At 37.2% G+C, this 14,936-nt stretch overlaps 1 protein-coding gene across 1 annotated transcript in view; it reads right to left on the bottom strand.

Moving 5' to 3' along the window:
• ARSB (arylsulfatase B) overlaps positions 1 to 14,936 on the bottom strand; it is a gene marked incomplete at both ends in the record, with an annotated part of 64,925 nt that overhangs the window by 13,411 nt on the left and 36,578 nt on the right. Inside the window, one exon of the mRNA XM_080638281.1 lies at positions 11,304 to 11,374. Coding sequence (XP_080494407.1) covers positions 11,304 to 11,374 — 71 coding nt within the window. The remainder of the gene's footprint in view (positions 1 to 11,303; positions 11,375 to 14,936) is intronic.

Genomic DNA, 14,936 nt, shown 5'->3' with positions numbered 1-14,936 from the left:
TACAGCATTGAAAGCAGTGCAAGTACCACTTTAATTTCCACTGATGAACATTTGATGAACTTGATGAACATCAAGTCTCTTAAAAACACTAAAATTGGGACTCTCTCTTAATAATATAATTTATACAGTTCCTGAAATCTCAAACCAGTCAGTTGAATCAGCTACTTACCAGCAAGATAAGAAATAGACTACATTTTCAAAGAAAATTCTAATGAGAAATACAAAAGCAAATGAGCAAAAGGCATAGTTAATATTTTTACAATTAGAAGACACACTTTTACCTTTATATCTTTCATTTAAAAACATAAGGTCTTTTTAAAAGCCTCATTTTTTTGTCAGTGGTATGGAAACACACGACTGTTCTCCACACATTTATAAATGGAATTGGAGGGATAGAGGGAATATTTCTCTCCCCTGTATCTACAGAAGCATAAAGTCTTCGATACAAGTAGATGAAGATTCCCCACCCAAAACTTTCACTTACTTGTGAACAGAAAATTTTGCACTGTTTCATATAGGTAAATTAGAAATTTTGTAAATAATGCTGTACTGGAAATTTATTTTCAGCATTTTATACAATGGAAACTTCATAACAAAAATTACCTTTTGCTAGACATGATTCTGAGAAGCAACCTATTGCTCCGTTTTCATTGGGAAATTCACAGGACAAAGCAAACTCCAGGAGGAGATGTAAGAAATTCTCCCTGTCTCTTCAGCAAAATGCGTATTGTTATCTTGGCATGAATGCAAGTCATGTTCCTTCTGCAATTGATTTAGCTCTGGGATCCAGTGCACACAAGACAGTCAACTGGAGTATAAACAGTTCTGGCTAAAAGTGCCCATCTCACCAGAATAGGTTTGATCTTCAGCAGTTTGTCTTTAAGTATTGATAACTACCGAAATTCAGCAAATCTCAGGCAGTGAACTGGCAAAATGAAATATCATCCACAAAACACAGGGAGATTTTAAGGTTTCCTCATTATAATGGATAATGCTGAAAGTGTCTAGCCTGTTCTTTCTTGGGATATAAGATTTGAAGCAACTTCATTGTATTTTCTCTGATTTAACTCCTACTTCCATGACAGGAGTTTTGGGAAGAGACAGAAATGCAAAGAGATGGAGAAACAGGCAGGAGAAATCGTTATGGATACTTGCCGTAACACTCATGGATGCCACCATCCATCCACAATAAAGCCAATTTTAGAGCTTACTGCATGTCTCATAAAATGCATGTATTTTAAAGTCTTGTTCAACACCTATTCTATTAGATTTTACATCTAATCCATTCTGTTTTACTTTCACTGCAAATTTAGTCTTTCTGTGAGAAAAACCACAGAGAAATATGGGGAAAAAAATATTCTACTATAGGAAAACTTATACATCAAAGTTTCAGTGTCTGACTTTAATAGACGAATAACACTGTAAGCCAAAGCAGATTATTTAGACTTTGAAAGAAAGTATGTATGAGAGTATCTTATTTGTGAACATACTGGTTTTGGATAGACATTGCTTGTTGTACATTAACAAACCTATAATGAGCAGGTTATTTGGTGATTCTTAGACTTTTTTTTTTAGTGCTAAGAAGCACTAAAGAGAAGAATTCTCATAGAAATCAAAGTTTAAAGTTACAAGGTAGCTTTGAATAGCACTGTCTAATTCAGAAGCATTTTCTCTCTTCCCAGTAACAAACATACACAATCAATACAAGACTCAAACAAGTCTTCTCTCTATTAGAGAGAAAATGCTGCATATTTTTTGCAAAGGCTCAAAGTCACACAATACACCTTCTTCCATCTACTTCTTCACCTCTTCACACAGAAAAAGTCAATTCATTTCTGCTTTTCTCCTCAGTCTTAAAAGCAACAGTTTTTCCTTCATGCTTATAATGCGAACAATAAATATTCAATAGTGTTTCTAAATTGTTGCCCAATAGTCAGTAGCAGCCCTTTGAAAATGATGATTTTTCCATTTTAGTTATATCTGTATACCATTTGTCTTACTTACAAAGCATGTTTTTGAAGTTGTATGCGTGTTTGTAGTTCTGATGTTTAATTAACATGACAGTCCATGAAAATGTGCCAGAAGGAAGGACAAGCTTCCTATCGTCACTTTGAAATGTGGATGGCTCTGTGGGCTAACAAGGCCTTAGCATGTATGTATTTTTAACTTATTTCCCTTTTTTTGAACAGTAATGTATACAGCAATTATTTCACCTCAACAAGGAAACTCTGAAAATGTCAAGGGCTCTTCCAGCCTAGACTGTGACAACAAATTACTGAAGAAATAAGGGGCTTTGCTACTTCACTGAGAAAAGACATTTTGTGACCTTTTGCTGCTTTATGGAAATAATGAGTTTTCTACAAAACTCTGAGTCTTTCTGTTACTTTATTAAAATAAAAATGTTTGAGGAATAGCCATGACCTTAACCTTGGAAGAATGACTAGAATACTGATCTTGAAGAAACAGACGAGCCCAGAGACACTCTAACTTGCTATCATTACGTTGGCAAGGACAAGCCATAAGGCTGTGTCACAGTCAGACTCACCCAGTGAAGCTCACCTATCTTAATTCACTAGATTCACTATTACCCTTCTAATTGCAGTTTTCTAATATTAAAGTTTGATTCCAATGGAAAGATTTATACTGGAATATCATGCTCGTTCTCTTGCCTTTCAAAATGCATATTCTTCTTAGTTTCAACAAAAGTAAGCATATGAAAATACTCTCATTATTTCAAAGTATTCACCTTGATTTTTACAATGGATTACATCTTTACAAAAAAACACACCACACAAACAATTCAGTAAAATCCAGAATTACTCATGACAGCAAAAAAATCCCTGTGAACATCAACAAGTTGAAACATTTATCCAGATCATTACGTTGTTATGCAATTACAGAATTTTAAAAAAAACCCATTACTTTAAATAATAGCAAACTTACTAATACAGCCTACAAGGTCAAACATGACAAAATGAGACATGGTAAAAGGAAATGCTTGACTTTCACTTTTGATGGCAAAACAAGAAAAAAAACCTCCAGTCTTATTTTTTCCTGGAAACAGATTTGAACTGCATGGAACAGTATTTATGAATTGAGGGCATGTTGAGATGGCCTTATGTGAAACACCCAGACCTCACTTGTATCATTGTAATGTAGCAGTATTCAAGGCAAAGAGAACTGAGCAGCAGATAACCTGACTCTAATAGCCTTTGCACAATTATAACTTGACAGGTTTCCAGCTCAGAGATATTTCATTTGAAAAATGTAATCTAACATTTACATCAGGACCTGCATAAAAATATAAAATGTTAGTGTTATGTTCAAATAGGTATAGGATATAATGAAGCACAAAAAAGCAGTGCCAAGGGATTTCTTAATTCCAGTCATGATGCTGGCATTAGACATTTTATCAAGTGACTTAATATTTCTAAATTCTAAAAGAGATTATCTACATACCAAAGAAAACATGGGGATTAATATTTATGAGGCTCACCAAACGTGCAAGCCCTGTACACTTGGTATTGAACACTGCAGTGACGGATGGTTCACACTGACATACAGGTGGGCTAAGAGCCAAGGCAACATAGAACCACAAACCAAACTTCCTGACCACAGAGCTACACTCCAGAAACTTCACATAGCCAACAGCCAAAAGAAAAACACTACTTATCTCTGATGTGAATGGCAGTGGAGCTGGCTGGAATGGCAGCCTCCCATTAGGGAGTGGAGCTGAGCTCCGGCCAAAACTGCCAGGCCAGCATGAAAAGCACCGCATGAAGTGATTGAGGGCCACGCATGGCTCCAGGGTCATATATTGACAACTCCTGCTTTATAAAGTTACAGGGGTCACTGCAATTTATGATTTTCTTCCAATGAAAAGATGACAGAGTCCAGATGGTCAGCATGCATATGTATAATTCTGCAGGGAAATGGAAATTCAGAGTAGGAAAGAATGCATCTGTCTTTTTCCTCATTATTGACCATTCTCCCATTCCAACTGTCATAACGTAAGTTCAGTCAGCTAACCATACTGGTCGCTTTTCTGCACATTTTTGACTTTTGAGAGTGGATTCTGGGTCCTTGCCTAGCACAGATATGGTGTATATTTATCACATTTGAAGCCCATGCAGCACACTCTTCCATGCATACTTACATCTTCTGCTGTTATGGAATAACTCAATTTAACTCCACTACCAGGGATTGTTTTTTCACCTTTTTTTTAAATATATATATATTTTTATATATTAAATATATATATTTAAATAGGTTTTTTTAAAAATAAATATATATAAATAAACCATCTGGATCATCAGTAATAAAACTGGGGAAGAAATCACTTATGGTCTGCAAAATCTCGGGAACCATCTTTCTCCTGGGCAAAATAAGCAATAAATGGAGCCTAGAGTGCCTATTCCTTAATCAAGATGAATCATTTTGGTATATATATGGATATAATACATAATGCTTCAGCCATTATAATGCAATTTTAATACCCATGAACGATACATCAGTCCCTGAACTGAAATGGTTTCTCTATTGTAATATATTATACATGTCCATTCTGCATGTAGCAGATCTAGTCACTTACAAGCAATCATTTACTTTGGCAATTAATAGAACAATATATGAGGTAATGCCTTTTTCCAAATGTCAGGGGGAGCAATGTAAAATTTGATTAATTTTGCTCAAGGCAAATAGAAGTTTGGAGAAAAATCTGAAAATGTTTTTACAAGTTCTCTGTCTTGGATGTCTGCCTCTATGAATAGATAACTTCAAAATAAATTGACTACAATTTTTTATGCCTTTGAAGTTTTAGTTTATGGTTAAGTCTGGAATTTTAAATGAAGGTAAAAGTTTTTTCAGCCTAAAACAGCCCCACCCAATTACATATTTATTTTGAATACAGATTTGTAATTTAAAGAAATTCAAATTCTTTTTGAAGAGGTGATGCTGTATGTGTAGGTTACAAGATTCTGTGAATTTCACTAAATTCATTAATAAATTTAGCAAGTCAGATTAAAGAATAATACAGTGTGTACTGACAGATTCTGATTAACAACTCTGTATTAAAGGATACATTTCCTTTCACCATGTCATTCAGTTCTGATTCTCAAAATAAAACTGCCTTCCATGGGATATAAAGTTTCAATACTGCTTTAAGACAGCCCATCTAGCAATGACTGTGTGGTCAGAAATATGTTTGGTTTAGCAGTTAAGGGAATTGAGACTTAAATCCAGTTGGTTTTTAATTCAGCTGAATCACCAAAGTTTGATGAAATGCCATAAGGCTGTCTAAAAGAAAGCAGGTCTTTCACAATGGAAGAGCTGACGTCACCTGTGCAGCTGCCAAACCGCCAACAACTTGGCTTTTTTTTTTTTTAAGACAAAGTCACAAAAATGGGGCAAACCAATTTTGGCGTGTGGGCTTTTTTTTTTAATTCCAATGCATGTAAAACAGATTTTTGATTTATGTAACTTTTAAGTTACTTTATGCATTTTATTTGCGCTTTCTTAACCTATACATTACAGAGAAAAACATACTCTGTTTCAACAGAATTTTAGCTTTCTGGTTTTAATTTTCTTATATTACTACAAACTCTTAAAGCTAACAGAAAATATTAATGTTTCAGACCCAAACTTGGAAGATAGTAGATCTTTCATACCAATGTCCTGCTTTTACATAATTGCAACCTCTCTAATAAATTACAAATCTACACTGAGACCCATCAATTGAGATATATATTCATTACATTTGGAATAATCAACAGGGTGACGAAGAAACAACCAGTAAGACAAAAATAATGACTTTCAGCAAGGAGGGAGAGGAGCAACCACATCTGAGAAGCCTGAGTCAGCTCCATCTGCAGAGCTCACCAGACTGGTTCAGTGCAGTGAGGTCCAATCAGAAGATGTGGTTCCCCACTCCTTCGCTTCAGGGCTCTGGCTCCAGGAGCAGCCAAATGGTTCTAACAGGGCTGGCTCTCCCTCTGCCTCCCACTTCCAACCACACAGTCCTCCTCACACCGCCTTGCACCGTCTGGCATCCACGGGCTCTTCAGTGAGCACATTCAAGATACCTGACAGGGGAAAACCATGCTACCAAGTTGGATTGGTCCATGGAGGTATCAGAGGAGCGTCATAATGGATGCAAAATAAGCATCAGGAGCGTGCAGCTGGGAACGGGGAGAGGAGGCGGTGAAACACATCCCCAGCAGAAACCTGCTGGATCACTTCATCATATATGACTAAATGGAAACCTTGGGGTTTAATTTCAAAGCCAACAGAATCAATCTCACCTGTCCCCTGAAATTTCTTCTAATCTGATCCTTTGTGCCAAAACGAGTGCTTGGCTAGCAAACATACATCCGAAGGAAAGAAAAAAAGGGGTTATCAAAATCTGAACCAATAACCTGATCTGGTTCATAGCCTGGTTTGTGAGTGTTTGTCATGACCCAAGAGAGAGGAGAGAAGTAGTGAGGCACTGTGGGAGGCAGGATTTCCTCTTTGGTAGCAGCGACCTACACCAGCTTGAACTCTACATGAAACTACTGCCTCTGGCTGAGGTTCCCCAGTGGCCAGAGCTGATCTTAGCTGCCAGATCCTGCTGTCAGATCTTCCATCCACAACCAACCACACACTACTCTCCTGCTCTCAGTCATACAGCTGCAGGGCAAGTTGATTCAGCTGTCAGATGTGGTAGAAACCTTTCTTCCTTTTTCCCCTCACCATGCAGAATAATCTGAAGGCTGATATGTCAGAAGACTCATCTTGTCACCATGTGATTTCCAGATCCAACCCAAAGGAATGAGGATGTTAGCAGAAAGGGAGAGGACAGGCTGGCCATCTTGGCAATAGCTCACCCACCAGACTGCTTTGCTACAAAGACCACAACCCACCCCCTTCCGCATCCTAGTTTTTAGAGATCCCACTCTACTTCTTCACACCACTGCCTCCTCTGTTACATCACCACAATTGTTGTAGATCTGCCTTGCAAACCAGATCAGTTCACTGAGAGAAAAGATCGGTTTTAACCCCAATCACTCCACTAGGCTGCCACAGGTCAGAAGGAGCCCGTGGGAAAAGTCTGTGGTTAGGGACAGAAACCCCTTTATTCTCACTGAAGACAAAAGAGGAACTACAGTCTAAAACACTTGCAATATGTTTCAGACCACTGGAAAGGTTTATACATGAATGAAGAAAGTCTGCCCTCTGAGAGAGATGATGATTACGTGGAAGAGTCAGTGAAATAAGACCTCAGAGTATTTTTGTATAAAATGAAGCAACAGACCAACTAATTTAGTGTTCTCCCTCTTATGCTGCTTAGTATTAACAACAGGAGAGAAGCACAGGATTTTGACACAAGACTACTGTAGGGCTATGGTATTTACCTTGACATGAGCTCCTGAAAAAAAGTAAGCAGATATTGATCAGTAGCTTCATCTGTCATGGTTTAAGCCCAGGTCGTAAATTAGAACCACGCAGTCTACTTCCTCCCCACCTTTCTTCCCTCCACTCCTGGAGGGACGGGGAGGAGAATCGAAAGAATGCAAATCCCACGGGTTGAGATAAGAACAGTTTAATAACTAAGGTATAACACAAATCACCACTGCTACCACTAATAGTAATAATGATAAAGGAAATAACAAGCAAGAGAATACAACCGCTCACCAACTGGTACCTCACCCCCACCCTGCCATGATCCAGCCCTTCCAGGGACTCTCAGTTCTACATCCCCGGGCATGACGTGCTGTGGTATGGAATACCTCTTTGGCTAGTTTGGGTCAGGTGTCCTGTCCCTGCTTCCTCCCGGCTTCCCCTCCTCCCTGGCAGAGCATGAGACTCACAAAGTCCTTGGTCAGGGTAAACATTCTGACCAGCAACTGAAAACATTGGCTTTATCAGCTCTGTTCCCAGGCTGAAAGTCAAAACCACAGCACTGCACCAGCTATTAAGAAGGAGAAAAACTGACTGCTGCTGCTGAACCCAGGACATCATCAGATCTGCTGGAGTAACCCTGGCTGATGCCCAGAGGTTAGAAACCAGTGCTCAGTATGAGATCTTGAAAAGCTGCATGATGCTACTCTGTGAGCGGTAAACACATAGGTCAAGGTGAGTTCTAACACACCACACAGATGCAGTTAGCTCAGTAATCAAGATAGCATGTCCTAACTTTAACTTAACATCTTGTTGATTACTTTGTTGTAACAGTTGAGTTGACACTAAAATAATTAATGTCTTTTGCACAAATTCTTCCCTGAAGGAATGCTTATTTTGGTGTAAAAAATCTGAACAAGGCTCAGTTTTCCTATTTCAGTGAAAAATTAAAAATCAATGAATTATAAGAGACATCCCATCATTCACGCTAATAAATACGTTATCCATTTATTCAGACAGACATGAAGATAAATGCATCCATTAAATAAAATATTATGCTGAAAGAACATATACATTACATGCAAAAGCACTCTGAAGAGTTCAGGAGACCTTAAGTAACTGAGCGCAAGTACAACAATAACTTAATGCCCTACATGTGAACACCTACAACAAGATGGTGTCTTCCTTAATAATAATATGACCAGAATTTGCCTGATTACCCAGAACATCCTGAAAGGTTTTTCTGGGGGGTGGGTGTGTGTGTGTGTGTGTTATGTTTAACAGTATCTTGAGATTTAATTTCCTCTTTGCTCTTCCGCAGCACTCTGCAAATCCAAGACTTGGCTAATCCATATCTTCCAGTCATTATTGTACTTCCTAATGCAATCTCTACAAAAAAGAATACTTCTCTTGAAACAAGATGATTTAGGTGATGTGATTGTTGAAGTGGACTATGAAAATGGGCATATAGAAGGCCAAAGAGTACACAAGAGGTGAGAAAGAAACCAGCAAAACACTCATACATTTATGTATTCTAGCACCATAGCAAAAGAGTGCTCTGATTTCAAAGCAGTTAGAAGAAGGAAACAATAAACAGTCAAGGAAAGAGCAAGGCTCCAGAGTGACACACAGTTTATCACCTTGGTGACAGGAAGATGGTATGGGTTTATTTAACATGCTTTTTAAACAAACAAACAAACAAAAAACCCCACCAAACGCACCGCAGAGAGGCCTAATTGCTGAAAATATAAAAGTACTTACATATTCCAAGCACTGCATCTCCCTCATCCATCCATAATGGAGAAACCAACATCATTATCTAGATATTAATTCTAAACCTGTTACTCAGTGTGCACAAATGAAAAACAGACACTAAGTAGAAATCAGCTGAGTTACACACATATATATATATATATATATATATATATATATACACAGTTACTCCTAATAACTCAGATTGCTAAACAGAAATTTTAATCCTTATATGAGAAACCATAATTTCACTAGCTGGGTCAAAACCAGAATCATAAATAATACAATGACTCATCCTGCAAAGCCATTCCAACTTCCAGTTAACTTACAAGAAACTGATCACGTTATGACAATAGATGAAGTACAAAGAAAGCTGGATTTCTTGTCTCCAACAGTGGACTATAAATTGACATGGTCTGTTGCATTAGAAACAGTACATTAATTAAAGGAACAGTGATTTGAAAAAGCACAGTTTAATGTATATTTTGTCATGTATAACAGTGATATACCTTGTTAAAACTATCAGAACTATAATTACTTACTCTCAAATCCTTTAAGAATGGTATCATAAAATCAAAACTAGGAAAAATGTAAGGTATACTAATTTGGAGGTCAGCTGTACCTGCTCCTGACCAGAAGTGCTATTAAGAAAGAAAGTAAAGCAGGTGGCATAAAGTAACCTGCTGAAATTGTAGGCCTTTGTTGAGAAGAGATAGTGAAACCTTACATGGCACATAAGGACATGTGGGTAAAGAGTTATGTTTTTGCTTTTAATGGCTCTAGTTTTGAAAGGTACATAAGAACATTTTAAACTTACAGGCACGCATATCCCCTCTTCTGTTTGTGATGATTAGAAGCCATATCTCATCCAGCATAAAAGTTCCACTTAACTACAGCTTCTGCTCACCTCCCCTCCTCCCTGCCCACATTTAATGCAATACACACAAAAAGTAAGGAACATGCTATATGTACCAAACAGTGAAGTATCGTCAGAGTATGGCTTCATGAAATCAATTTGGGGAAGTATTTCCTGAGCTTAGGCTCTTGAAAACTTACTCAGCATGTCCCTCTTCTATTTACACCAAGAATTTGTCTACTCAAACACCTCCACTGAGCAAAATCACAGCAGTTCCTACAGGGAAAAGATGGTCTCTGAAGTATGGCTGAGAATACCACATCAGGGCATAACATTGTACAGGAATGCTACGACTCACCGAGTATCCTTTGAAGGAGAATTGGAGTAGCCACACCTTAATTCCTTCAGTATGTAGGAATTATCTGTAGACAGTGCTGTTCACAAGCACTAGAGAGGCACAGTGTTGCTGCTTCTGAGAAGAGCATCACAGAACCAGATCTGAATTGCAGAAGGCCATATTAACCCTGTCCCTATAGTTACTACAGTACAACATTTATCTGTCTTTCAGACAACAGATCACTGTCCACACTGCACTACTTTTCCTCTGCCTGGATTTACTTCTTTATTTAATGAAATACAGAAATGCCATAAAAACACTGTATGGGACCTGTTCCAATGTTCTGCATGAAAAAAAAAATCTCTGTTTGAAAAGTTTGTAGTCCTTAGCAAGCTAATAATGTTGAATCATAAAACAGACGGTGCTTAAAGAGCTATAGAATTGGCAAACTTCAGCTCCAACTCATGTGATTATGGCATTGAAGATCCAACCCATGTGATTATGGAACAAAAGCAATCACAAGGCTTGGAACTCCTCAGCTTCTCACAAACTCAAGTTTTCCATTTGCAAGGTCATATTATATAGATGTATCGAGATGTGTTAGGGTGAACAGTTCACTTGGAGCTACCTGCCAACTTGGAGCACTGAAGACAAGGTTTGGTAGGGATTTTTGGCAGTGTGCCTCCCTGTGCTCCCTAAGGCTGCTTCTCAACATTTCCATGTACCAAAGTACTTTATTCATTACTCAGCAGTGCTTCAGAGCTCTCTGAAATAGGAAGCACACACTGGTCATGATTCGAAGCACTTACAGCATCTGGGGGATAATGTTTCTGCATTTTAAAGCTATTTACCTAAAAGCAGAAGGCATTCTACTCTATTTTGTTTCACCTAGAAGGAAATACTTCACTTACGGAAAACAAGGAGTGTTCAGAAGATAAACTGTATGTTTAGTAATTCTTGAACAATCAGTAGTGTACTTACATGGGAAGTTATCCACAAACATAGGGTCTATGTTATGTAGTAGTTCCACTCTGGGGGAAGGTCTTCCTTCACTAGGAGGGATTTCAAAAGGAAATGTTAATTTTCTTCTACAGCTCATTAGGATTCTGCATGTTTTATTTAAAGGCTTTTTATAATCCTAATAGAGAATGAGCTAATAACCATAAATTAACTGCTATTAAATTTTATCTGAATTAAAGGGGTGGGAACTAGATGAATCTTTAAGGTCTCTTCCAACCGAAACCATTCTATGAATGCTCTTTTGCATCTAGCAGTAACAGCTTTTGCCGCTATGAACCATCCCTGACTTCACTGGCATGTTTACTGGGATTTTTCATAAATTTACAGAGTACAGAAGTGGCCGTAGAAAAGCAGTGGTTTACAATAATCAACTTTAAAAATAAAATTTTGCAGCGTAAGGTGTCACAGCACTTGCTAGGCTTTGCATACCTGAATGGGTACTGAAAGTGTTTTGGCTGAGTGCCTCAGAAAACACTAGATTGGCTGCCCCTCAAAGAACCCACTTTTGATTTGTAATTGAGGTCACGAGGATTATTTCGATACTCTGAACCTTCTGGTGGTAAAAAAAGTAATTATTCCTTTTTTTCTAGCCACTGGCTACATACGGGTGGTGTGGAATAAGTCTCCAAACTCAATCATAAATTTTCTAAGTAAATTCCATCCTAAAGAACTGAGTAAAACAAATATACTCCATATAAAATGCAACATGAGTAGAAAGACATTATTAGAAAGAACCTTGGCTATATCATGACACAACAACATTATGTTATTTGACAGTGAATCTAAACATGACTTTTTAGAAAATTCCAAATAACTTAAATAGTTTTCTTGTTGCTAAGGAGCTTCATTTAAGACTCAAAAAATCAACCAGGGCCTCTAAACCACTTGACATTAAGAATAAAAAATCAGGTAACATAAACCTTAGTGGAAACGTAAAAAAATTACTGCTACTTTAATACATAAAATATATAATTAAACAATGTTTACCTGTGATCTAAATCTTTCAGTAACAACTAATTAAATTAATATTGTTCTATTTAATTTCTAAAACCATTTCTAGATGCTACACATTTTAAATAAGCACAAAATTAACAAGGAGGGTTTGATGAAAGATGAAATGTGTTCAGATAATACAGCCTTACAATTAATACAGAGAAAGCACAATAATTAACCTACAGTTAGCAATTCAGTGTATAAAAACTGCCACAAAAATGTTTTTCCTAAAATATGCCTGTAAGGTTAGCTCCTGCCCAACCCTGCACCCAAATATCTATAGTAGTTACACTCTAAACTACAGAATGCCTGGCCTTATTTAAGCAAATTTTATCTTAGATTTAATAGACTCTTACTGTCTCTATGTGGTCCATTTACAGCTGTGGTCAAGTGTGCCTTTTGCCATCTGTTCATAGGTAACAGTAACATGAACCAGTTAGCACAAGTTAAAGTAGGATGCGGATTTATAGCATGTCAATTATTCTGCAGAAACTGCTTGGTGAGATATTCTTATTTTTCAGTTTCTGAGCTGTATCTACGATTTTCAGTATCCTTTTAAAACAAAGTAAACAACAGAGCTATGCTAAGGATCTTCCACCAGAGTCAAATACAGAAGAAAGAAGTAACTTACTCCTACGGGCTTCTGTTTATACCTCAAATATTCATACAGTACCACAGTTGGTACTGTAGAAGTTAGAACTGAGAATATTTGTACTGTTCAAGCAGACTAGTATTACTATTGCAATATGAAAGGTAATTTCCTTTAAGGCTTTTAATTTGTAGGGTGAATACTGTACACTAAACATGGTTATGAATATTATTGCACAGTAGGTAGAACACAAAATACAAAGATTATACCTGCATTAATTTAGGTTTTTCATGCTGCAGCTGTCATTTTTATTGAATCAGGGCTTTTTTGTTGTTTTGTTTTTTCTGGGATAGAGTATCACAGTAACTTGGAAATGTGATTTATATATAATCATGACATACAGTCCCTGAAATTTATGGCATTACTCCATTAAGCTTTGTAGCACCATTAACTGGTACTGAACTCCTGGTTCAGTTGGGTGTTATTCCAGTAATTTTGTGGCACACAAAGTGGAGGTTTATAACCAGCACATATTATTCACAAAACAACAGAGAAAAGAAGATGGCAGTGTACAGTGAAGAAAGCAGCTGCCTGACATAAAAGGACATCAGGAAGACAGAAATGCCATCCTAGGGACAAGAAGTAGAGAATTTACTGTTGTAGCAGAGCTCCCATTCACTGTGCCCCAACTCTGTCCTCCTTCCCCTTTACAGAGCCCCACAATGACCTTAGTCCCCTCAAAAGACACAGCCTCAACAACAGAGTCACCTTGGCAGATGTTCTGCTGAAGTTATTTTGCATCAGGAATATAGTCTAGCCAACAAAGCTAGAATAAGAAAGCAGTAAGAATCTCTAGGGAATCCTGCTTTTGTGTTTCAGGAGCTTCCAGTGTAATCATATCTTACAATACTCTAATATTAGAATACTTATTTTCAGACTCCAGTACAATACATTGTTCCTTTCCCTAAAAATAAGGACCTTTTTGTTTTGTCTGGTTCTTATTCTATCATGTCTGACTGAATATTTAATTAAGCAGTTAAAAGGTATTGCTTTCCAAAAAAGTTCTCTAAGAACATCTTGCTGAAAGCATAGACTAACTTCAAAGTTGGCATGAGAACCAGATAGTTTATGGTGAGAATATCACTCCATCTTCTGCTTTGCAAAGTTTTAAAAACATACAGAAAGATCTATTACTCCTTTGTGAACACGAACAAATATCTATATGTGATCTTCCACTTCTGTTGTTGTTCTAAAATAGGCAGAAGGTGTCCTTGGGAAGGAATCCAATATTTTTCAGAGTAAATACGTTTATTGTGCACAAAACCATCCTCAAGGTTACTCAGCAAAATCTGAGCATTTACAACTTTGCCATATATCGTATTTCTCTGGGTCATGTCTGTACATGCTTTCCTAAAATAATTTTATTTCAGATACGCTGGAATAAACATTATGCTCAGCTTTAGATTGCTCTTTCTTCAGCATTTTTTTCAAATGGATGTTTAATTCCTAAAATGAATGTAACCATTTGGTACTCAACCTGAAACTTGCCCTGCAAAATACATGAGAAGATGTTTGCTAACCAGCTTTGAAGAAATATTAGTTGTTTGACTGTATTTTATCCTGAATTTCTCAGTGCTTATCTATCATACTGCTTCATGTGCTCTACCATTTGGCCTTCCATTTTCCTGTTGAGGAAAATACAATTCTTTTTCTGAGCACAGACATACTAGATATTCAGTACTGAAACGCCAAATATATCAAACAATGTATCAAACAGGGCAAATTTCAGCATAAGAAAAATTATTTTGCCTAGTGTCTCAGTTTCAGTAGAGTGGCAAGCATGTGGAGAACAGATGTTTCTTAAACACACAAGTGCCTTTTGAGATACTTGCTTGGTTGGAAACATGCAGTACAGTTTAGATTCCCTGACTAGTTGGATTTTAGCACTGTTTTCTATTAACTGTTCCTGGTATTGTAAACTACTATTTTTTGTAAAGTATATTAGTGGTATT

This window comes from Psittacula echo (assembly GCF_963264785.1).
Source record: "Psittacula echo genome assembly, chromosome: Z".
Lineage (NCBI taxonomy): Eukaryota > Metazoa > Chordata > Aves > Psittaciformes > Psittacidae > Psittacula > Psittacula echo.
The sequence above is the reverse complement of the archived record's forward strand: the minus strand, read 5'-3'. Positions and strand labels throughout refer to the sequence as shown.